Source organism: Echinops telfairi, unplaced genomic scaffold (genome assembly GCF_000313985.2).
Source record: "Echinops telfairi isolate 266 unplaced genomic scaffold, ASM31398v2 ScPeMD7_5;HRSCAF=22, whole genome shotgun sequence".
NCBI classification, from domain to species: domain Eukaryota; kingdom Metazoa; phylum Chordata; class Mammalia; order Afrosoricida; family Tenrecidae; genus Echinops; species Echinops telfairi.
The window spans coordinates 5,169,383-5,194,296 of NW_022103901.1; the positions used below are offsets into that span (position 1 = coordinate 5,169,383).

The following is a 24,914-nucleotide window of genomic DNA, read 5'->3' on the forward strand; positions in this document are numbered from 1 at the left end:
TGCCATCAAGTCAATTCCAACTCAAAGTGACCCTAGAGGACAGGGCAGAACTGCCTTTGTGTGTTGCCAAGTCTATAACTCTTTATGGGAGTAGAACACCTCATTTTTCTCCCATAGAGCATCTGGTAGTTTTGAACAGCTGACCGTGGAGTTGGCAGCCCAACATGCAACCCATCACTCCACCAGGACTCCATGAGTCAGTATGAGTCAAAACCAATTCAATGGCAGGGAGTGAGGGAGTTTCGGTTGGTGTTAGGTGCCCGTGAGTCAGTTCAGACTCATAGCAACCGGATGTAGAACAGAACGAAGAAGCTCTGCCCAGTTCTGCACCGTCCTCACAGCTATTGCCAAGGTTGAGCTCATTGTTGCAGCCACTGTATCAGCTCTTCTCGTTGAGGCTGCTGATGAGCGTTGAGGTTGTTCCCAACTTTTCATTTACGATGTGTGGTTTGTTCCGCCAATCCCAAAGCAGCTTCCTGCAGGATTTTTTCATCTCCTGCTGCTTCCTTCTCTGGGAAGTCAGAGAGGGCTGGCTCAGGGTGGACCTCTCTGACTCCAGGCAGGGTCCCCTGAGGGGCTGGGATGCTGGTGTTGGCTCTAGCCACCCACTGTTCAAACGGAGAATTCATCCACGTCCTCTGAAGTTGTGTTGGGACCTAAATCCAGTTGTTCAACCTCTAGAAATGGTGTTTTCTCATCCTAGGTCAAGTTGCTGAGATGGACAGATGGATGGGCCATGGCTCCACAGGAAGAGACCCTCAAGCAAGGGGGATATTTTTTTCCAATCATAATCTCTTTCATTTAAATTCATATCAATTCATAAAAATGTTGTCGTGGTGAGATACATTGTCAGCATTGTGAGTGTACAATTCAGTGGCATGAACTGTATTCACCAAGTTGTGGGGCCCTCATCCCGATCCATTTCCAACTCATTAGCGTCACCTTCGACAGGAACTCTGTACTCACTGAGCAGAGACCCCCTCCCCCCATTTCTTCAGCTTCCCCTTGCCCTTACTCACCTCAAATATGCTTTCTGCCTCTCTGGATTGACCCAGTCTGGGCATGTCATATAGCAAGAATCATACTATGTGGCCTTTGGAATATGGCATCTTTTACCCAACACAGTATTTTCCAGGTTCACCATCAATCAGTCATGTGATCATTGTTCTGGCTCAGTAATGTTCTATTGTTGGTAAACACGTGTGTGTGTGTGTGTGTGTGTGTGTGTGTGTGTGTGTGTGTGTGTGTAGAGTATGTATATGAAGGCTTGTGTAACATTTCACTAAGGATTCCTGGTGGCAGGCACAGTGGTTAAGTGCTGGGCTATTAACCATTAATATATATAACGTAATTATATAATATTCAGGTGTTGACCGAAAGGTTGCCAGTTTGACACCACCAGCGACTTCCCGAGAGCATGATGAGACTGTCTGCTTCTGTAAAGATTTCCAGTCTATGGGGCAGTTCTACTCTTCAACATGAGTTGGAATCCCATATTAAAAACTTGTGGGAAAGGGGGATTAAGAGATCATAGAATTTTCCCACAGACTCTTTGAAGCTCCCTTGTACTTAAAGAAAACATTTTCCACTTCAACCATTTTTTTACATGTCAGGTTCAGTGACACTGACCACATCCATTGTGTTGTATAACCACCACACTGCCACACACAAATCAAACCCACTGCCAGAGAGTGGTTCTGACTCCCAGTGACCCTGGCATGGAGGGTTTCAGAGACTGTAAATCTTTACAGGAGCAGACAGCCTTATCTTTCTACCAAGAGCAGAAGGTGAGTTTGAACCCCCAGATATGCATAAGGATCCTAAATGTGGATGGGATTCTACTTGAAAACAGGGTTTCCTTTGTCATGTTAAAAGGAGCCCCTGGTGCATTGTGGGTTAAGCACACTAAAAGGTAAGAGCGTTCAAACCCACCAGCTTCACGAGAGAGATGAGGTTGCTTTCTGCCATAAAGACTTACAGCTTCAGAAACCCTAATGAGCAGCCCAGCGCGGTGTCCTGTGGGATCACGCTATGAGCCCCTATGAGGCAGGGGCTTTGGGTTTTATGTCATGTTAATTAGATCATAGCCAGGTAGCATGGGTTTTCAATCTAATCCCTTTGGAGACATGAAGAAGAGCAGATAAGGGTCCAAAGATGTTGATGTGAGGATGCCCTACAAGCCAAGCCATCCCTGGGCCCCTGCTTGGGGGTCCAGCCTCTCAAATGGTGAAAAAGTACACTTCTGGTCTTCAAAGCCAGCCATTTCTGGACAGCAACACTAGCTGGTTAAGACAGGCTTCCTGTGACCCAGTCTGCAAGGACCTTCCTTATCAGTATGTCACCGTGGAGGAGTGGACGATGCCAGGCCACTGTAGTCCTTCTCATCTGAACTCCCAATGAGCTCCAGGGTCTGCCCACTCCCTCCTAGCCCCTCTGCTCCCCCCACCCTGTTCCCTCTTCAACTGGCCTCAGGGCCTTTGCACCTCCTGTCCCATCCACTTAGATCATCTTCCCCAGGCCCTCACTGCCTTCCTCCCCAGTTCCGTTTAAGTCTCTGTCCAGGTGTTACCTTCTCAGAGCCTGGTTTAAAATCACATCCCTAATCCTCCTGAATCCCCTTCCCTCCTGCTCCCCAGAGCAGGCATCACCACCTGATTTAGGATAGATGGTGTTTTCTGTTCACCCCTTGCTGCTGCTTTGTTCTCCTCTGTGTCCTGGCCCAGCCTGGCACAGAGCAGATGCTCCACGGATAATGAAAGGGGGCTGGGGAGGTGGGGGGTGGGGATGGGCAGAAAGGAGGAAGGAGAGAGGGAAGGAGGGAGAAGAGGGGAGAAGAAAGGAGGGGGCAGAGAGAAGGGAGGGAAAGAGAGAGACGTGAAGGGAGAAGAGAGAAGGGGGAAGGAGGGACAGAAGAAGGGAAAAGAGGAGAGGGAGATGGTTTTTGATGGACTCCTGAAAGTCTCACAGGAAGCTCTGGGCATAGCCTGGTGTAGGCAGAACCTTCAGGGGGTTCGATCGCAGCCCAGGTGGGAGTTCTGGCTCACCTCAGCCCACTTCTCTCCAGATGAGAGCACTCTGGTGCCTGAGCACCCTAAGGGTGGAGTGGGGATGGGAGGTCCATCTGTCCCTGCCCCAGCAACCCAGCAATAACCTGCACATCTCACCCCTGTGGAATGTGGAGCTGGGAGGGTCAGCAGCATGAGACGCTCTTCTGGGGGTGGGGTGGGGTGGTGGCTGAGGACATGACCCTACAGACAGACAGCCCGTGCAAGACAAATATATCCCAACTCTATCCCCTCCCCTCCCCACCCCATCCCACCCAGCCTGGAGGGAACGACTTCACCAGAACTCTCCGTGTTGCTGGGAGCTGCATGCCAGCTCCAGGGAAGCCTAGCAGAGAGAGATGGGGTGGGATCTCCCCAAGATCCCCACTCTGAGTCACCTGAGGGGACTCTGATCCTGCAGGCAGCACACTCCAGCTCAAAATCACTTTTTTTAAAAAATCGTTTTATTAGGGGCTCATACAACTCTTATCACAATCCATGCATACATCAATTGTGTAAAGTACAACAGAAAAGTGGGTGAAGGGAGACGTCAGACAGGGCAAGATATGACAAAATAATAATTTATAAATTATCAAGGGCTCATGAGAGAGGTGGGAGTGGGGAGGGAGGGGGAAATGAGGACCTAATGCCGGGGGCTTAAGTGGAGAGGAAATGTTTTGAGAATGATGAGGGCAATGAATGTACAAAAGCACTTTCAAGAGAAGCTCTAGCCCACCCTTACCAGTCACAGACCTGACAGGCCTCAGAGCTGGGCCACACCATGAGCTCAAATCCCTGAACAGTGAGAAGATCAAGTGCCGGGAAATAGAAGTGGGCAAAGGAGTTGAGCAGACATGGACGGTGGCAGAGGAACACAGGGAAAGAAGCTCGGTATGACCCGTGATTAGGGGCATGATCATTCAAGAGCAATCTATTGGAGAAAGGGGCCAGTCTCAAAAACCTACAGAAAATGGCAACACTTTAACCAGAAAAAGACAAATAATCGAGTTGGAAAATGAGCAGAAGACTCGAATGGGGAATTCACTGAAGACACCATCCAGGCGGCCAACACACTTATGAAGAAATGCTCGTGACCATCTGCCAGTCAAGAAATGGAAATCAAACAACAGTGAGAAACTGCCTCATGGTGGCACAGGTAGCAAAGAAAAACAAAACAAAACAAAAAGAAAATAGCAAATGCTGGAGAGGATGTGGAGAGGTCAGAACTCTCTGCTGTAAAACTATCCACCCACTGTGGAAAGTGACCTGGTGTTTCTTCAAACAGAGGGGACTAGAAATACCAAATGCCCCAGCAATCCCCCTACTCGGCATACGCCTTAAAGAAATAAGGAACACAGCACGAGCAGATACCAACATGCTACATCGTTACTGCAGCGCTGTTCGTGATAGCTAGACAGGGACAGCCAAGATGCCTGTGTTGGTGGCAAAGTGGATAAATGAACTTTGGTACGTACATAAAATGGAGTATTACACACCCCAGAAGAATTACAATGAAACTGTCAAACGCCTCATGACCTGGACAAGTATGGACGATATTTTATGCTGAGGGAAGTTAGACAGGCCCATGCAGACAAATACAGGATGACCCCACTATGGTAAAAGGAAATAAATCAAGAAAAATGGTTTGCACTCCTAAAGAGGCAGACTTTGATGGTTCCGGAGAAGCCAGGGAAAGGGGGGGAGAGAAATACATTTCTTTTAAAATAATAAAATTTCTAAAAACGTATCAAAAAGCATGTCCAAGCTTTTTAGTGTGGTGGCTATTGTTCTGTGATAGGGAAGAAGTGGAGGCTTCTGGAGGGTGATGACTCACCCCGGCTCAGAACTGGCGCTCTTTCCACCTGGGAGGTTTCTAGGGGTCTGAAAAGGTTCTAGAAGCTAGTGACAGGTTGCTAGATTAGGAAGAAAGGGGGGTTGTCTTCCCAAATGCCTATGCTAAATGAAAATTCGCTGTCCAGGCCACAAGGAAGGGGTTGGAAAGAAATCAGGCACACTAATTAGACACCTAGAGGAAAATCCAACCTGGGCCACCACACAGTGCCAGCCATCAGCCGCATGATATCACACAGGTGCGCCTAAACTCAGCCAATACATCTGCCAATACCTTCAACCACACCTCCCCAGCCAGCAGGCCGCAGGCTCATTTCGCTCTCTCTCGTTTCTGTGTGCTCTGTGAGCAGGGGGTGCGCTTGCTCCCAGGCCCAGGCACACACGCACGCACCTGCGTGCTCAGAGCCCATTTGCTCTCTTGGCCTCCGGGAGTTCCTGCTCTTGGTTCCTGCTCTTGGCTTCCACATGCTGGTTCTGCGCTCTTGTGCCAGCATTCCTTCCACATGTGTTTTCCACGCTCCCACGCAGTCCCTACACAGCCTTGTATGCTTTCCAGAAGCAGCCGATACCTTTTGGAGACTGTAATACCTGAAACTTTCCTTGCCCGCATAAAAATCACTTGGATTTACAAAGGTACTTCCGCTGCGTGAATTCTTTTGGCGTTGCTGAAGCAGGAACCGAGGTATCCCACCCCAGAAACCTAACACCAGCACTCAGTATCCAGTGGATTGAGGAGAGCTGTGTGGACAGCTCTTTCATGCCCCAGCACCCATCAGGCCAGACAGGCGGCCTCGAGCCTGTGGGAGCTCAGGACATGGAGTGGGCCAGGGCCTACTGACCATGTACCTCCAGGGCCTCTCACGGGCCTGGGCAAGGTCCGCAGAGACCGCTGAGATTCCAGGTTCCGGGAGAAGCTGGTACCCGGCGCAGGGCCTGACAGAACGGGGAGGGGTGGGAAAATATCTGGAGCATCCTGGGGAGGGCGCTGGACAAGGGGTTCAGTTTCTTTCAGCACTGACTCAGCATCAGGTCCATCCCAGGGTCTGACTCCGTGCAGAGGGGCGGGGGCTCCAAAGGCACCGGGCATGGTGGGTCCTCAGGCTGGCAGAGGGACAGGGGCACAGGATGGATTCCGACACCAGCCATCCACGTCCCTCTTCTTGAGCTCCTCAGCCCCATACTCTCTCCACCATCACACCTCTGCCCCCTCAAAGGCAGAAGGGACCTACACAAACCCACCCAACGCAGAGGACACTGTTGGGGCCCAGCAGCTGACTTAGACTCAGAGTGAATCCGTGTGGCACAGCTGAGCAGCCACATGGGGCTTTCTGGGCTGTCATCTTCCCAAGGGCAGACTCACAGTCCTGAGGAGCCGAGCCACTGGCTGGGTTCAAACTGCCCATCTTTCCATTCCAAGTACTCAACCCCTGCGCCTTCAGGGATCCTTTGGGGGAGTGTCTAGTTTATCTTATACCCTCCCCATGTCTAGCAAAGGAGCCCTGGTGGCGTAGTGGGTGACATGCTGGGCTGCTAACCGCAAGGTCAGCAGTTCAAACACATGAATGTCTCTATGGGAGAAAGATGATGTTTCTCCCTCCCACCCACGCCTACCCCCAAAGATTTACAGCCTCTGAAATGCACAGGGGCAGTTCCACTCTGCCCTATAGGGTCATGGTGAGTCAGGATCAACTAAATAGCAATGGGTTTTGTTTTGCTTTGTTTTTTGAGTGTATTAGCAAAGAGCCCAAATAGGGCTGCTAACTGGAAAGTCAGCCATTCAAAACCACCAGCCTATGTGAGGAAAAAAATGGGGCTTTCTACTTCCATGGAGTTACAGTACCTCAGAAACTCCCTGTTCAATAGAGTCGCTATGAGTCGGCATGGACTCAATGGCAGTGAGTTTGGTTTGGGGAGCAAAGAGGAACAGAGGAAAGTGGAAGACGCAGAGGGAAAGTAAGATAGACAGACAGCAGGCATATTTCCTAGACAGACTGCTTTAGGGTGGAGCCCAGTCCTCTGCATTTGCTGGGGAACATGGGGGCATGGGGGTGGTGGAGGTGGGGGAGGCACGGCTTCCAGATAAAAGTGCCAAGAGCCACTCCCATCTCAACTCCCGCCCAGACGAACACTGCTTACATCCACTGTTCCTACAGCACAGGCCTGGCTTCATTTGTCCCATAACTGCACACGGATCCTCTTGTCCATACATACATATACGTGCACAAGGACCCCTGGGGGTGTCTCAGTGGTGTCTCAGTTACACACTCATCCTGGAACCCGAAAGGCTAGTGGTTGGTGGAGAAAGACCAGGTGATCTGACCTGCTCTGGTAAAGACTGTAAACCGGACATTAACCCACTGCTGTCAAATTGACTCTGACTCAAAGTGACCCTCCAGGTCAGAGCAGAATAGCTCATAGGGTGAACCTTGACAGGAGCAGGCAGCCTCATCTTTCTCCAGTGGAGCGGCTAGTGGATTTGAACTGCCAGCATTTCAATTAGCACTTGAGCACATAGCTCCTTGGAAACCTGGGCTCTTTCCCATCAAGGGTCCCACTGCCTTGGAGTAGATTCCGACTCTCAGGAACCCTGTGGAGCAGTGGTTCTCAACCTGTGGGTCGTGACCCCTTTGGGGGTCGAGTGACCCTTTCACAGGGATCACCTAATACATCCTGCATATCAGATATTTGCATTACGATTCATAGCAGTAGCAAAATGACAGTGATGAAGCAGCAACGAAAATAATGTTATGGTTGGAGTCACACAGCATGAGGAACTATTTTCAAGGGTCGCGGCGTTAGGAAAGTTGAGAACCACTGCTGTAGAGCGTTTCTGAGAGTGTCCATCTGACCAGGAGCAGACAGCCTCGTCTTTCTCCCAAGGGGTGGCTGGTGGGTTTGACCCACAAACCTTGTGCTTGGCAACCCAATGCTTTTCCCACAGCACCAGGAGGGCCTAGAAAACCCCGGGCAGGGCGGCTGGTACTGCTCTGTCACCTGATGTCGCTGTGAGTCAAAAATTGCCGTGACAACACCTGACAGCAACAACAATGGCATGCGCCAAGCATCACACACACACACACACACAGACCGGAGTCTCTCGACAACCGTAGACAAGACCAAGGCAGGGGCAGAGCACAGAGCAAAGCTGGGGTTCAACTCAGGAGACCCGGTTTCAGAGTTCACACTCTTGACCCCTGGATTCTACTGCCTCCTGGTACCCAGACCTGGTGGTGTCCCCTCTTTTCCCCACCCGCCCCCCTCCTCCCCACACACTTAAATTCTAGAAAGAGTCCAGAAACGGTTGTCCATAGCTATAGAGCACGGCCGGGACTCGGGCCCGGGTGCTGACTCAGTGGGGGGCTGCCCACATTGCTGTGCCCTCTGAGCCTCCGCTTCCTCATCGGCTGTTCCACCTGGCCCGCCCACCTGCCAGACTGCAGGAAGGAGCACAGTGGGCTCAGGGAAGTGGGAGTCCTTTGCTTTCATTGCTGTGACCACCAGGGACTCCAGACTATTTCCCCTCCCCCCGAGGTCTAAGCACCTGTTTTCTATAGAAAGACCAGGTGCTGTTGAGTCTGTCGTGAGTGCCAGAGTACGCCTGTGCGCCATGAGACCTGCAGTGGGTGGGTGTTTGGCTTGGGGGGAAAGACATCACCAGGCTTTTTTTCCGAGGCACCTACGTGGACTTGAATCACCAACCTCTCTGTTAGCAGCAGAGTATATTAGCTGTTTGCATGCATTTCAATCCTCTAGGACAGAGTAGACCTATTGCACTGCCCCAAAGGGCTCCCCGGTTGTCATGTTGACAGGAACCGATCACTGGGCGTTTGCCCCTGGAGAGCCACTGCGGGGTTTTGAACCTGTGACCTTTCGAGTTGTGGCCAAGTGCTTAACCATGCCTTGTTGGGAGGCAATTACTTTGAGAGCCTCTGACAGTCGAGATGAGGCATGGAACTTTATGGAATGCTGACCATCAGAGCCCCTGTGAGAGACTCAAACCATGAGAGAGCAAGGGGCAGCTCTGGCCACCCCGGGCCAGGAGCTGCATGTCCTGCCTTTGCTCCTCCAGATGCATGTCCCCCTCTTCACCACCCCGCCAGGTCTGGCTGCACCCTAAGACACGCCCGTGGCTATCCAGGAGTTTGGCCCTTGAGAAAATTACAGTTTATTGTGCCAACCTGGCTGATAAACGCATGTGGGGTTAATTGAAGGGTGGAAAGATAAATGGCTCAGTGAGCCTCCCCTTTCTAGTTCTCAGGTTCTTGCTTTCTGATGGTCGGACCAGGGTGCCGTAGCCAGTTCTCTGCTTCAGCTGGCAAGGCTCACTTCCTGTAAGACATCCCTGAGGAGAAGCCACATGGACCAACCCGATGCAGCCCTGGGTGCTGGAGCAGCCGTGTGGAGACCGCTGCCAGTGCTGAGATGCTTATGCATTCACTGATTGGGCTTTCCTCCTGCAGTTGGTGTCATTGTGTGTGTTTTGTGAGATTGAGGAGGACTTTGTAGATCGGTGTCGGACATATGGGCTAATGTTGGACTTAAGGGCTTGGACAGCACTGGGTTGGGATGCTTTCTTAATGTACACTTACCCTTTATATAAAACCTTCTCTTATATATATATATGAGTTTCTGTGGATTTGTTTCTCTTGTGTTCCCAGACTGACACAGCCCTAGACCTCAGGTGGTGGGAGAAGATGGGAGAGCAGGAGGGGAGATGGGACCATGCCCCTGGCTCGCTGTGTCCACTTGGGCAGTAGGTGCTCAGTAGTTGGGTCATTACGATTGGTGTCACCCTCTCCCATGGATGTCCTCCCTTCTCAGACCATCCAGAATCATTAGCTATGCTTATTGTCCACTTAAATCATAGACTCAAACCAAACCCACCGCCGTGAGTCAATACCGATTCATAGTGGCTGCATAGGACAGGATAGAATTGCCCTTGTGAGTTTCCAAGACTAACTCTTTCTGGGAATAGAAAGTCTTTCTCCCGAGGAGCGAGGAGCGGCTGGTGGTTTTGAACTGCTGACCTAGTTCGGAATGCAGCCCGACAGGTAACCACTACGGCACCAGGGCTCTCAATCATAAACTAATATGTGACAACTGCAAATGCAAATGGTTCCAGCGTACTATTTCTTAGAGTCCACAGAAGTGTTTTGTGAAATCTTTCTATAGTGAATCACATTATTAGTTACAACATTATTATGAACAGAAGTCTTTTTAAATTTTCCTCCTTCTTTCCCTTTAATGGCTACTTCATTTTCCAAAAAAGCTACTGACATAGGTTCACAAATGCTACTTAATGCAACATTGTAGCTAAAGCACCAGGAGGGGGGAAATCTGACAAAATCAGCAACAATGAAAACACAGGCAGCAACCACTGCAGCGGCCTGGGGCCCAAACCAGTTGAGATGCTGCTGTAAACAGGTCGCAATGACAGCTCAGACAGGAGCACCTTAGAAAGAACCAGAAGTAAATCAGCGGAGTTTTAGCCTTATAGCCACGCTGGGCTTACATAAAACATCACTGTTATAATTAACCGCAGGATGTTTTTACAAAGAGGAATGCATTTCTGCTGACACGCGGCCCAAAAACCTTACAGTAAAGTCACTGTGGTGTCATTCCCCTGACCGTCACCCAACGTGCTCTGCACTCCATGCACCTCCTTAGGGTCACCCTGGTGTGCAGTTCTCCCAAGGGCCACAGCTTCTCCTACAGCTGTATCTGGGGCTGTGGCAACCTCACGCTTCCTGTGGGTTTCCCTGGACCCACCACAAAAAATAGCCTACACAGGGACCCCCAGTGGACTTCCTCTGGTGACTGTCCCCTGCCAGAGTCATGGCAGGTGTGGTCCAGCTGCTTTTCAATGGTTTCTTCCCCCAGGGAGAGGAGGGGATCACCTTGTAGACTAGCCAGAAGAAGGGGGGCCAAGACTGTGAGAAGAGGCATCCTGAGCTAAAGGAAGCTCCTCACTAGCAGCCTCTTCTGGGTATCTGTTCTCCAAGGGTCCCCGGTGGCACAGTGGGTTACACATGGGCAGCTAACCATGAGGTCAGCAGTTCAAAACTACCAACTGCTCCACATGAAAAATATGAGGCTTTCTCCTCCTGTAGAGATGTACAGTCTCCCCAGCTTACAGAAGGGTCCCGGGGAGGAGATGAGCCAGTCAGGGTGCAATGTAGCAACAATGAAACATACAATTTCCTCTAGTTCTTTAATGCTCTCCCCCAACCCCCACTATCACGATCCCAATTCTACCTTACAAATCTGGCTAGACCAGAGGATGTTCACTGGTAGAGATAAGAGATGGAAACACAGGAAATTCTGTAGACAGATAAACCCCTCAGGACCAATAATGATAGTAGTGATACCAGGAGGGGAAGGGGAAGGTGGGGTAGAAAGGGGGAACCGATCATAGGATCTACATATAACCCCCTCTCTGGGGGACAAACAACAGAAAAGTGGGTGAAGGGAGACGTCAGACCGTGTAAGACATGACAAAATAATAATAATTTATAAATTATCAAGGGCTCATGAGGGAGGGGGTTGGAGAGGGAGGGGGAAATGAGAAGCTGATACCAAGGGCTTAAGCAGAAAGCAAATGTTTTGAGGATGAAGGCAACAAGTGTACACATGTGCTTGATGGAAGGATGGATTATGATAAGAGTTGTATAGGCCCCCAATAAAATGATTTTGTCTGTCTCGGAATGTACTGTCTCAGAAACCCACAGGGGGCAGTTCTACCCTGTCCTATAGAGTGGCTATGAGTGGGCGTGGACTCAATGGCAGTGGCCGAGACCTTGGGGACTTCTAAGGAGAGGAAGCCCGAGAAACAGAATCCAGACCTAGTGCATTGCTGCAGCGTGAGAAAGGGGGGAAAGAAAAGCAGACCCAAGGCTCGGGCCCTGAGACACTGAGCGCCTGTGGACGTGATGCTCCACCCCTCTGAGCCTGTTTCCTCATCTGCTAAAAGGAGAGCATCGCTCATCGACCCCACTTTTCAAGTGTCTGACTCATTGGGCCAGGATGGGGAGGCCCCGTGGTGGACAAAGTCCCATGATTCCACTAAGGAGCCCACCTACTGCTCTGCGGGAGAAAGCCTCATCTTTCTACTCTCATAAAGATTTACAGTCTCAGAATCCCAGAGGACAGCTGTACTCTGTCCTATAGGAGTGTTATGAGTCAGAATCCACACGATGGCAGTGAGGTTTTTTGGTTTTGTTTACTTTAGATGATCCAACTGGATTTTTAAATCTAAATGGTTTGTAATCCTCACTATTTATTTTCCTGATTAAAGGGTTTACTAGAGAAGTTAACAAGTTGGAATGACAGTGAGAAATGCTCAGAGTTGAGTTGTTTAATCAGGACATGTTACCTACAAAGGCCTTTCAGGTCTGCTAATAAATGCCCAAGGGGCATATGACTCTGCTGTGAGCCTCAACCCAAAGAAAGGCATTCCACCCAAGCTGTGTGGGTCACGCACTCTTTTTTTTTTTTTGGGGGGGGGCAACATTTTTTTCTTCTGTTCTAAAACACAATTCCCCACTCTCCTATTCCACCCTGCTCCTGCCACCACCCATCCACTTTGGTCTTTAGACCTTCACCCAGGCCAGCTATTTCTCAAAGAGCAGCTCGGTGTACAGAAAACCAACATCCTCGGAGCTGGACCAGCTGGACCAGCGTACAACACCATGACAAACTGAGAGAGCGTTGAGGTTGTCAAGGATGTCCTTTTGCTTCGATCCCCAGTCAGTGCTCATGGGTGCAGCCAGCCAGAGAGCTAGCGACTCCTTGCAGGGAGCCTCTGTGGATGACAGAACAAAATGCTGCTGCTTCTGATTCACCTGCAAGACTGGTTGCAGACTGGACCACTGGACCCCATCGCTTTTTTCCCCTACAAAACTATAGAAATCTTCATGAAACAAAAATATTGAAATGTGAAGTGATTGTGTCTTGAAATAGCTTCCATCTGGGTCTACACACTTCTGGAGAGGATGTTGCTATCTCTCTAGCACTTCTTTGAAGAATTCTGTACACTCTGATTTACAGCACATCCAAACAGCAGTTTCCATACCCTCGGGGGGCTCGAACCATGCTCCTATGCACGGACGAGACCAGGGTGGTAGAATGGAAGGGGTCCGACTGTCCAGTGAAATGCTCATCCTGCAGCCTTTGGTAGCTTCAATGAAAGAGCAAAGCATTGTCATCATGGAGGGGAAATCCACAGCACAGCTGGCCTTCTTCTCACCAATACAGCTTTCAATGATCCTAACTTTGATTCCTAAGAATCCCTCTTGAACATCCTTTGTCCTTGGAGAAAATGCATCAGGATGGGCCTAAGAGATTTTACAGGGTGACTAGGAGTTGGAATTGACTCGCTGGCGGTGAGCTTTTGAAAGCACGCTGTAGGATTTTCATCGGCTGGCTTTGGGAAGTAGATTTCCAGGCCTGTCTTCCCAGCCAGCAACATCCAGAACCAAACCAATCAGTTAATTCTGACTCACTGCTAATGAGTTGATTCTGACTCATAGTGACCCTACAGCACAAGGTAGAGCTGCCCCTGTGGGTTTCCAAGGCTGTAACTCTTTACAGGAGTAGGAAGCCCCATCTTTCTCCCTCAGAGCGGTTTCGGATGCCGATCTTGTAGTTAGCCACCTGGGCTCCTAGGTCAGCATCAGAGCCACACACAGAAAGCCTCCACAGAGGGGTCATGACTGTGTGAGGTGTGCTGGGAATCAAATTCGTGTCTCCCACCTAGCAGGTGAGAATTGTACCACTGAAGCACCGCTGCCCCCTTAACCCAGACAGACCCAAACGGGACTCAGCCCGGGGCTCCCTTTCCCTTCAAGGGTGAATGGGGATGTGAGTGGGAACAGCTAGGGATGACTGTGGATATCAAGAGGAACTCCTCCCAACCCCATTTCTCCCTGCAGACCCAGATCCCACCTCCATACTTGACCAGAGCACAGAGGACTCCTCGCCATTCCACAGATGGGGCAGGCAAGCCCAGAGCCTTCAAAGACAGCTCTGAGGGACTTCAGTTGGGGCTTCTGTGCTCAAGGCTGGCACCGCACCACGATACCACATGGCTTCTGCAGACTGTGGGACCCGGAGGGACCGTGACCCTGATCAGACAAGCCTAGGTTGACCCTGGACCTTAACCCTGACCCTCTCAGCCTGAGCATTTAAAAGGGGGCACAGGCTCACGGGAACTGGGCTCAGAGGCACCAGTGATTTGGGATGTGTCATCCCAAGTCTTCCACCTGCCCTCCAAGAGCACACTTGTAGCTTTAAGAGGAAAACTCACTTGCCAGCTGTTCTATTTCTGCCCACTGCTTGCACCCCAGGCTGAGTTCATCTGTCTCCCCAAAGGGCCAGTGGGGAGGGGGAAGTGGAATGTCCTGGGAAGCAGGCGGTCACTGATCCCCCCCTGAGGGACCCACAGCATCCAGGCGGGCCTGGAAAGGCGAGGCTGGCTGGGCCCTGGAGCCCTAAGGGGTTTTCTGCTTTATTAAGGTTTTGCTGGCTCAGACCTGGCGGGCAGGTATAAAAGCAGAAGGCCAGGCTCAGAGGGGCACCCAGTCTCTCCCAGTGTGGTCTCAGGTAGGTACCTTGGGGATGCTGGGGGAGGTGAGGGGCTGGGAGGAGTGCTAAGATGAGAGGGCATCCCGTGTGGGGAACTGTATCATCATCCTCCAGGTTTGTGCCCACCTTACAGGTAAGGAGACAGGCCCAGAGAGCTGCCTGGACACACACAGAGTCCCCCCTGCCCCCCACCCCATGAAACAGGACTCAAACACAGATCTGCCCAGTCTGCTGCACTATCAAGTGGTGACAGCTGGATCTGTGAGATTCAGATCCCAGCCCCCCTCTGACATCAGAGTAACCCCCACCCTCGGTCCGCAAGTGAAATTCTATGGTTGTTTGGTAGTTGATGTTTCTTCTTAAATGGGGCTGGTTATCAGAGATGCTGGGGAGGACTGTTGTTAGAGATACAAGGGTGTGGATGTCAGGAGGGCAGGTCCCCACCAGGCTGGTGACAGGGAGGGACCGGTGTCCTGGGACACCTGGCCAGCCCCAAGGACACCTTCCCTTAAGGTCCAAGCAGAAGCCCCGGCACTTGAAACAAACATAAAGCCATTTCCTTGGAGAGTATCTGGCCTCTGCCTCCCCCTTCCAAAAAACTCACTGCCGTCCAGTTACTGCTGACTCGTAAAGACCCCCATGGGTTTCCGGGACTGTAACTGGTTATGGAAGTAGAAAGGCCAGTCTCTCTCTCTCTCTGAGCTGCTGGCAGGTCTCTCTCTCTCTCTCTCTCTTGGAGCTGCTGGCAGGTGGTTTCAAACTGCTGATCATGAGGATCACAGCCCAACTCATAACCACTACACCACCAGGGCTCCTCCTGCCTCCCCCTTAGGACAACTGAAAAGGAATGCTGATGTGGAGAGGAGAGAGAGAGAGAGAGATTGAGTCATCAGGGGAAACACATGACTAGGGAGGGCTTGGAGAACAATTCTGTTTCCAAAGAGGGGAGGAGGTCTGGCAAGGCAGTTGAGTTGCCCACATGATGGAGCGGAACGAGGGCTGAGCCTCCTGGATGCAGAGAAGACACCATCTTTGGAGCCCCAGGGCTCCTTCATCATGGGACATACAGGGGTTTATCAGGTGTCCTTCCGCTGGATGTGAGCCGGTTCCCATTTGTGGTGCCCTCATGTCTGGCAGGGTAGAGGTGTGCTCCAATCTGTCTTCAACAGCTGGCTTTTCGAATGGAGAGCACCAGGCCTTTCTTCTGAGGCCCCTGTGAGTGAACCTACAGCCCCCAGTTGGCAGCCAAGCGTGGTCACCGTCTAAGTCCCGCACAGTTCTGCTTTGGCACACAAGGGGGCACCTTGATTAGTGATTGAGTCCAAGGCAACTGGTGTAACTGGTTTCCTTCACCTGGGACTTAGGGGACACTTTAGTGGGAAAGCAGTCCCCTTGCGATGTCTGATTTTAAACTGAAACCTATCAGTGCCTCCCCATTCTAATACAGGAGACAAGTTCCCTTCAGTCCCTGGGGTCCCTGTCACTGGGAACTTCTGCAAGTGTGGCAGAGACCTTGGGATCTGGCTAGTTCTCATTCTTGCTTCCAAACCATAGCCGTTATTAGACCTGGTATCAGACCGCTGCTTGCTGTGTTAGAAGAGAAGCACATTTGGATTACCATATCATGCATTTTTAATATTTTGATAATTATACTTCAATAACATCAGTTGCCCTGGAAGCGCTATGTGTTCTATTATGTAAATGTAAATCTTTTGTTTTTCCCAACAAGAACACAAAACTGCCAAAGGGGTCCACAGCCCAAGAAGGGACAAGTCCCACCCGCCTCCTCTCATTCTTGTTTTTTTTTTTCCCCTGTGGGGTAGCTGAGCTTGGGGGTTGGAAACCCAAACTCTAACCAGAACTGTCTAAGCCAGACCTCAAAGGGAGATGGCAGCTTGAAGAGGGAGCTCAGGTTTTCCCTGCACCACCTGCCTGTCCTCACTCAGCCTCTGTCAGAAACAGCAGGAACCTCGGCAGACACTGGATAAGACATCTAAAGAACAGGGGTGAGGGGGCAGAGGAGGGAGAGCAGGGCCCAGGGCACAGTCAGGAGACCTTGGAGATGGAGCTCTTGACCTTGAGGACAGGACAGACCCTCTGGCAAAGAGACTCAGAACCACACCCTTCTCAAGCCTTCCAGAAGGTTCCTGAAGGTTCCCCAACAGGAAGCTCCTGACCGCTCTTTACTCCCTGAGTCCCAGTTTCCTACTTTCCTAGTTGTTTAGCATCCGAGTCTAAGGCTTGACCCCATACTCACTACCAGTGAGTCGATTCAGATGCATGGGGACCCTACAGGACAGGGAGAACTGCCCGTTGGGTTTTCAAGACAGGAAATCTCCATAGAAGCAGAAAGCCGTATCTTTCTGGCTCAGGGTGGCTGATAAAGTGGATCTTGTGGTGAGCAGCCCCACACATAACCCACTGTGCCCTCTGGGGTCTGACCTCGTTTGAGAAAATGGCATCATTTAACTCCAGCATCATTTTGCACCAGGGCCCATCTGGCACCTAGGAAAGCCTGTGGACTCCTGCTCAGAGCTGTTGTTGTTGCTTTTCCGTTGTGTAAAATGGAAAATCAGTAGATTGCAAAGGAAACCAATGGTCTTTAAAAAAGTGATCAAAATACTTTTTAACAATAATATGTGTGTTTCATAATTAACACATCTAATTAACAAGATCTAACTGAGGCTCTAATAGGAGGATACTTTCAAAGTTGAGTTGAGGGTTAAATACTATTTTGAGATGTCTGTGACCATTCTAAAATGATAGAAAGGCTGCAATTTCTGTTGGGGACAAGCCACAGGCACTGCTGGTGTTACTGTGACTTGTCACCTTCTTTCATACCTGAAGGGAAGTAAAACTCAAGAGGTAATTGCTTTACTGTCCAATGTCACAGACCCTAGTTAAAAAATATTTCTTTAACCATTCATGCCTCAAGTCTGCTCCTCCATTGAATGGGTTTCTGACCCCTACCTCACAGCCTTATTGTGAGGAATATATAATATGACTACAAGGAGTTATTAACTTATTTCTTATTCTTAACTATTAAGACCTAAAAACATCAAGACATCTAAAGTAACATGAGAGATGCAACCCCTGTTTCCTTTGGGAAACTTGCTCCAGCCTGCCCCTAACCTCAGCAGCTCATCTTTACTTCCCCCTACAGCACCAAGGGAAGTCCTGGTTCCTGCCCCGTTCCTACCTGCTCTGTCCTCAGCCAAGTCACCATGCCTGGTGGGTACAAAGGGGAGTGTACGGACGATGTGGACCCCATGCCTTTCCTGGCTCCTCCCGAGAAGGAGAGGATCGAAGCCATGAACAAGCCCTACGACATCAAGAGGTCCTGCTGGGTCAAAGACGAGAAGGAGGGCTTCATTGCTGGGGAGATCCAGTCTGAACAGGGTGACCAGGTCACAGTGAAGACGGTCACCAACCAGGTGAGTGGGGGGGGGAGGGGGGCTCCAGGATGAGATGGATGGAGCTTTGGGGAGTGGCAGGTACCCAACCTTGATGGGGCAGCCTGCTCAAGGGGCAGGACAGTCACAAGCGCAGATGTGTCTGAGGAAGTGTCACATGCAGTGGGTTCAAGACCAGACTCATCTACGCTCGAGCAAGACATTCCCCTTCTCTGAGCTTTGTCCTTTCCCAGTAGAGACGCCAACAAGAGAGGCTGTAGGAAGCACTTGCTAAAGCCCACCGCAGAGCTCATGTAGAAGGAATTAGTATGGAAATCCCAGAGCGCTCACATGGAATTGACTTCCTAAGAGTGAGCCGGGCATCCCATCATCCACCAGCAGTCTCACTCTATGTCCCATGACCCAGGATGGCATGGGAACTGCAAGTCAGGGCCCAGAACACCTGGCCTACCTGGGCACGTTCTCCATGTGCATGAGCCACTGATGGTGACTCTCCGTGTGGCTTCTCCTGGCATGGGAGAGTCCCACGCGAAGTCCTCCGACACTTGGTAGCTGGTTGTTTCTCCTTGGGTAGCTTGATATCAGCCGTGGTGGAAGCACATTCCATTCCAGATCTTTACGTCCTTCTATCCCCGGCTGGCGCAAACGGTTGGCAGCTCCACTACTGAGTACAATCCGCCCAGAGGCGCCTCGGAAGAAAGGCCTGGAAACCTGCTTCTCAAAGTTCACAGCCACCAGTAGCTCCACAGAGCAGAGTTCTACTCTGATAGACGTGGGGTCTTCATGAGGAAGACTGGTTTGGGTTTTTTAGGGAGGTTGGGTTATGTTCTGTGAATTCCACGCACAGACTGACTCAACCTTCTCCACCGTCAGCAGGGATGTTTTTGCCTCTCTATGGCCCCGTGCTGTCCGCAAGTGAATGTGAAATGTCCGTGGATCTTCTTAGCAAAGGAGCAACTTTGCCAAGATCTAACTCATGGATAACACGCCCTGATTGTCTTTACACCGTGGAAATTGGCAAATGCTAGAAATTAGGGCTGATCTTCCCAGAAAGATGAGGTTGTCTGTTCCTGCAAAACTTCAAAGTCTTGGGAATCCAAAGGGTTAGCAATTCTACTCTGTCCTGTAGGGTCATGATGAGACAGAATTGAGTCTACTCTGTCCTGTAGGGTCATCATGAGACATAATTGATTCCATGGAAATGGGTGTGTTTTGGAGACAGCTTTTACCGAACAGTCGTTGTGCTGTTTTGTTTTCGTTTGTTTTTTTTTTTCTTGAATCTTTGCTTGGTTTTGATTTTATCCCTCAAGGTGGCTTTGTGGGACCAGAGGAATGTCTTTAGAAAAAAGTAAAATGGAAGAGTTCAAGGTCTTTTAAAACCACCTCTTGCTCCCAAGGCAGCGAACCAAAAGGTGCATGCCTACAAGGGGTTCCTAGGCACAAAGGGCACGCTCTGATCAGCTTCCAGAACAGATTTGGCTGGGAAAGGCAGGGACCAGGTGTATGAAGGTAGGTGCTGTCACAAAATGTTTCTACATGATCACACTTAGGGGTCTTTGGCCCATTTTCCCAGCAGTTGGCCAAGGAGACAATTGGGACCACTGCCTCTGAGGGGAGGCAGTCAAGGGCCACGTGACTGCAGACACCTCTTTACATCCCAAGTCACACAGCGAACATAGACAGACCAGGAACTGGGCCCACTGGACCTCTGGGCTCCTTCCAGGACATCAGACAGGGTGTGGCACCGTGTGCCTGAGCACCACCATTACCTACTTGTCATTCCTCACGGTGTGCTACCGTGTCTTGACCCTCCAGACACTCACCATGAAGAAGGACGACATTCAGCAAATGAACCCGCCCAAATTCTACCAGGCCAACGACATGGCGGACATGACCTTCTTGAATGAGGCCAGTGTTCTGAACAACCTACGGCAGCGCTACACCAACATGAGGATCTATGTGAGTGCTCCCTCGGTGAAAAGGTGGGGCAGGGGGTGGGGGGTGGGAAAGCAGGAGCGGCACAGATCTTCTGCTTCCATCCCAATGGGAGGGGGAGCTGGTTGACTCGCCCCCATCACCTGAGAAGGTATGCTTCAGAAAGGCCCCAGGGACCACGTTTTTAACAAGTTAGAACTTTTACCCCAAGCTTCCAGCAGTTCTGTGGTGATACAATCTCCATGGGGTGTGAGAGACCTTTTGCTGGCCCAAGAGGAAGGACCAGCTAACCATCTCCTTCCTTCCCTCCAGACCTACTCGGGCTTGTTCTGCGTGACGGTCAACCCCTACAGGTGGCTGCCCATCTACGGAGCCCGGGTGGCCAACATGTACAAGGGCAAGAAGCGCACAGAGATGCCACCCCACCTCTTCTCCATCTCTGACAACGCCTACCATGACATGCTCATGGGTACGTGGGGCAGGGGTCTACCAGGGTGGATATGGATGATGACAGAGGTTCCTTTGTCATTCTATCTCCAAACACCTTAGAACTCTCCATACTCAAGCCCGCCCCTCACCTTGAGCCACCAGCTGAAGTTCTTGGATAATTAGTGAGCAGTAGCAGTAGATAGTACAAGGTCCTAGCGTTTGAAGAGTGTGTTGAACCCCTGCTCAGCTCTAGCCCTACCTCATGCCCTACTTCATTTCAGCTTCTCAAAGACCTGGAAAGGAGAGTTGAGTCATTGGCCCAGAACTCAAATCAGCACTTTTAACCAACTCGTCTAGAAGTCTGCTGCCTGCTAACGTGGCCCCTATTACATGATTTTTTTTAAATGTGTAGTGAAGTATATGTAACAAAACTTCCCATTTTAATCATTTTCAGTATAGATTTCAGTTATATCGTTTGCATTCATAATGCGCAACAATCGCCACCATTATTTCCAGAACTGTTTCTTCATGCCAAACAGAAAATATGTGTGCCCATGAAGTAATAACACCCCATTGCCACTCCATCTGAGGCAGTGGTTCTCAACCTTCCTGATGCTGCGATCCTTTCATACAGTTCCTCATGTGCTGGTGACCCCCAACCATCAAATTATTTTCATTGCTACTTCATAACTGACATTTTGCTACTGCTATGAACCGGGCAACCCCTGTGAAAGGGTCTTTCGATCCCCAAAGAGGTCGTGACCCACAGGTTGAGAACTGCTGCTTGAAGGAGCCCTGGTGGCATAGGGGATTCTGCAATGGGTTCCTAACCACAAGGTCAGTAGTTTGAACCCATTAGCCACTCCACAGGAGAAAGATGTGGCTTTTTGTTCCTGTAAAGACTTATAGCCCCAGAATCCCACGGAGGCAGTTCTACTCTGCCCTACAGAGCCTGTGAGGCAGAATTGACTCAATGGCAGTGAGTTTGGTTTGGTTTGACCCTTCCTGCCTCAGTCCCAGGTAACCTCTTATCTACCTCCCGTCCCTGAGTCTTTGCCTGTTCTAAGTTTTTCATAAAAGTGGGACCATACAAATGTGTCCTTTTGTGCCTGGCTTATTTCCCCTAGCATAATGTTTTCAAGCTCCATTCATGTCGTAGCATGTACCAGAACTTTATTTCTCTTTATGGCTAAATATCATTAACATATTCATATTACCCCATCCCTTCTCATTTATCAACACACTTAGGTTCCAAAGACCAGGTTGTTATGCTAAAAATATATATTGTGCAAAAGTAGAGGATGACCACATCAGATCACAGCCTAGAGAATGATTACGTCATGACATAATGGCCAAATCACTGAGAATCATGCACCAGCCAAGTTGACACACAGCCTTAACCACCACAGCCAGCGCTACCCTCACGTCCCACCTCGGCATTCGTTACACTCTTGTCGTAAATGTGGAACATCCAATCATGAGAGTCGATGAATGATAAAGACAGAATAGGCTGATATGTGCAAAGATAGATCACACACCCAGATCAAGCCAGCCCTCTGTCACCATGGGTGCTGCATTAGTGGATTCAGCCAACTTCAGATACAAAATATATTCTTAAAAGCAATCAAGTGGTCAGAGTAAATCCTCAATGGCTAGGAGGGAGTGCAAAGTGCCATTTTCATAGCATTTACATTGTATTAGGCATAAGAAGTAACCTAGAGATGATTTAACATATACGGGAGGCTGTACATGAGCTATATGAAAATACTGAGCCATTATAAATATGAGACTTGAGTATCCTCAGGTCTTGATATCTCCTAGGTTCCAGCATCCATCCTTCACAGTTACCAAGAGACGACTGTACACACACACACACACACACACACACACACACACACACCACGAGGGAGCTTCAAAAAGTTCATGGGAAAAATCCCATAATCATCTCTTAATTCCTATTTTTCCACAAACCTTTTGAAGCCTCCTCGTTTTTGTGTGTGTGATTGTGTTGATCTATTCTTTTGATGATGGATAGTTGGGTTGTTTCCACCTTTTGGCTATTGTGAATAAGGCTGCAAAGAACATGTATCTGAGTGTTTCTGCTTCAAGTCTCTTGGGTAGACACCTAGGAGTAAAATCGCTGGGTCACATGGTCTTTATTCTTCTTTCCCACCACTGTGTGGATGACAGGTAGCTTTATGATTCAGAGACTAGGCTGATAGGAAGGGATGTACCTACTGCAGTGATGGGGCATGGCCTGGGGTCTCCCAGGATCTCACTTTTCGGCTTCTGAGTACACCAGCGGGTGGGATGCAGGCGGGGCGTGCTGCTTGGCGGGGGTGTCCTCAATGCCTGGTTTATAAATGCTTCCTAATTACCTCTTCCTTTCCTCCCTCCTTCCCAACAGACCGTGAAAATCAGTCTATGCTAATCACGTAAGTGTCTCTCTGTCTATATACATATAATTAGGGTGGTGTCTCATGCTGTAATTAAGCCTTCTTGTAATTAATTGGCAGTGCTTGGTGGGAGCCCTGCAGGCGGCAAGCGGTCTTTGCAGGACAAGCAAATGATGGTGGGGAGCTCCAGGTCCCCAAGCTCTGCCACCTGCCTGCTGTCCAGGTGGGGGGCGGAGGGGAGGACATGGCAGTGTGCAGGGCGTGCCTTTCTGCCTCATGTCTGTGCCTTGTTTCCACCTGCAGTGGAGAATCTGGTGCTGGCAAGACGGAGAACACGAAGAAGGTCATCCAGTACTTTGCCAACATTGGAGGAACTGGCAAGCAGTCCTCCGATGGGAAGGTACGGGCAGCTGGGTACACCTGAGTCTTGAGCCCGCCCGCTCGCATCCCTTCCCAGCTCTCTCCTGTAGTCAGGCTCGCCCAGCAGAGGTTGCTCGATCCACTCTCTGAGTTAGGCCCACGTCACTGATGGTGAAATAGAGGCTTAGAGTCGTGGCTCCGGTGGGGCCACACAGGGAGAAGGTGGCCAGGCAGACGTTGCTCTTCCCCCGGCTGCATCTGCTCTTAGAAGGGCTGCCCACAAGCTACTTCGGCTGACACGAACTTTCCTGGCCCCTGACAACAAGCATGAGCCGGGGCCTGCTGCACCCAGAAAGGGACCAGAGAAAACGGGGCTTCTGGGGAAGACCAGAGAGGACCAGGGGGAGGCTCAGGGTCCGCCCACAGCAAAGGGAAGTGACAAAGACTGAGGAGTGAGGCTGAGGCTGGGCACAGGGCCTCTGTGCAGGGGAATGAAACTACTTAGGAAATAGAGGGTATAGTTGTTCAACATAGTGGAATATGGTCCATGACATGGACCTGCACACCCAGAAATAACGAAAAGGTCAAGTACATACATGCACATACACATACATATCGAGGGCAGATATCTGTGAGATCTGGGGGCATAGTCGTTACGCCTTGGGCTGCTAACCGGGAGATTAGCTGTCCAAAACCACCTGTCGCTGTATGGGGGAAAGATGAGACTTTCTACTCCTGTAAAGAGTTGCTCTCTCAGAAACCTACAGGGGCAGTTTGACCCTTTCCTATAGGGTTGCCATGAGACAGATTGACTCAATGGTAGTGAGTTTGGTGTTTGATGAGAGAGAGAGAGAGAGAGAGGTGGGTGGGTGGGTGGATAGATAGATAGATAATTTAAAGATCGTTGGTGAGTTACCCATTGGGCTGCTAAGTGCAAGGTCAGTGGTGCAAACCCACCAGCCGCTCCTCAGGAGAAAGATGAGGCTGTCTGCTCCTGTAAAGATTTTAGAGCCTCAGAAACCCACAGGGGCCGTTCTACAATGTCCTACAAGGTTGGTACGAGTCAGCAGCAGCTCCATGACAGTGAATGATACATGTTTTTACACACACGTAGAGTTGTGTGTGTGGTGAAAACATACACAGTAAACCCTCTCCAATTCCACAGTCCCCCCTCCGCAAACACACAAGCGCACACACACTGGATGCGATTCTTCCTGTTGGCAACCCAGACTCTCTCCTTTCTTTCTTAGTGTTGGACGTATTTTAGCCCAATAATATGGTAAAAGCTGATCTTCATCAGTTTGCCCCACTCAGTCCCATGATTCATAGAAAAGGCAAGGTTAAGGGTCTGCCAGTGTCCCCAGCTCCCCCCTGATGCTGGGGAGCCCCAGAGGGATAGACATAGTTAGGCAACAGCCCCCCTCCCCAGATGGCCATCCCCCCAGGCTCTTCTCCTGCTAGGTTTCCTGGTGGAGAGGCCATGTTTGACGGCTCACTGCACTTTGTATTTCTTTCCGGGTCAGGGGTCCCTGGAGGATCAAATCATCCAGGCCAACCCTGTGCTGGAGGCCTTTGGGAACGCCAAGACCACCAGGAACAACAACTCTTCCCGCTTCGTAAGTGTGAGCCACCGAGGCAGCTGGCCCTACCTCTCTAACCCGATTCAGAGACAGGAGCCTGAGGCTGATCCAAACACTCGGAGACAAAGAGCAAAGTCCTGGTGTCTCCTCCCCAGAGAGCTCTAAAGAGGACCAGCCAGGGTCTGGAGGGCCTGCATGGCAGTGTTTACACAGAGGGGCTTTAGCTCAGAGAGCCAGTGATGAAGGGGATGGTGGGGTGGAGCTGTCCAACAGGAGGTGTGGAGGAGTCAAGAGATTTACAACCTCAAGAAGCCCAGGCCACTT

At 50.4% G+C, this 24,914-nt stretch overlaps 1 protein-coding gene across 1 annotated transcript in view; it reads left to right on the forward strand.

The window, feature by feature from the left end:
• Nucleotides 1-17,701: 17,701 nt before the first annotated feature.
• Nucleotides 17,702-24,914, forward strand: part of LOC101661820 (myosin-16) — a 59,415-nt gene continuing 52,202 nt past the window's right edge. Inside the window, exons 1-6 of the mRNA XM_004705558.2 lie at nucleotides 17,702-17,911; nucleotides 19,706-19,849; nucleotides 20,138-20,294; nucleotides 22,662-22,689; nucleotides 22,954-23,050; nucleotides 24,534-24,626. Of these exons, the coding sequence (XP_004705615.1) occupies nucleotides 17,702-17,911; nucleotides 19,706-19,849; nucleotides 20,138-20,294; nucleotides 22,662-22,689; nucleotides 22,954-23,050; nucleotides 24,534-24,626 (729 nt within the window). The remainder of the gene's footprint in view (nucleotides 17,912-19,705; nucleotides 19,850-20,137; nucleotides 20,295-22,661; nucleotides 22,690-22,953; nucleotides 23,051-24,533; nucleotides 24,627-24,914) is intronic.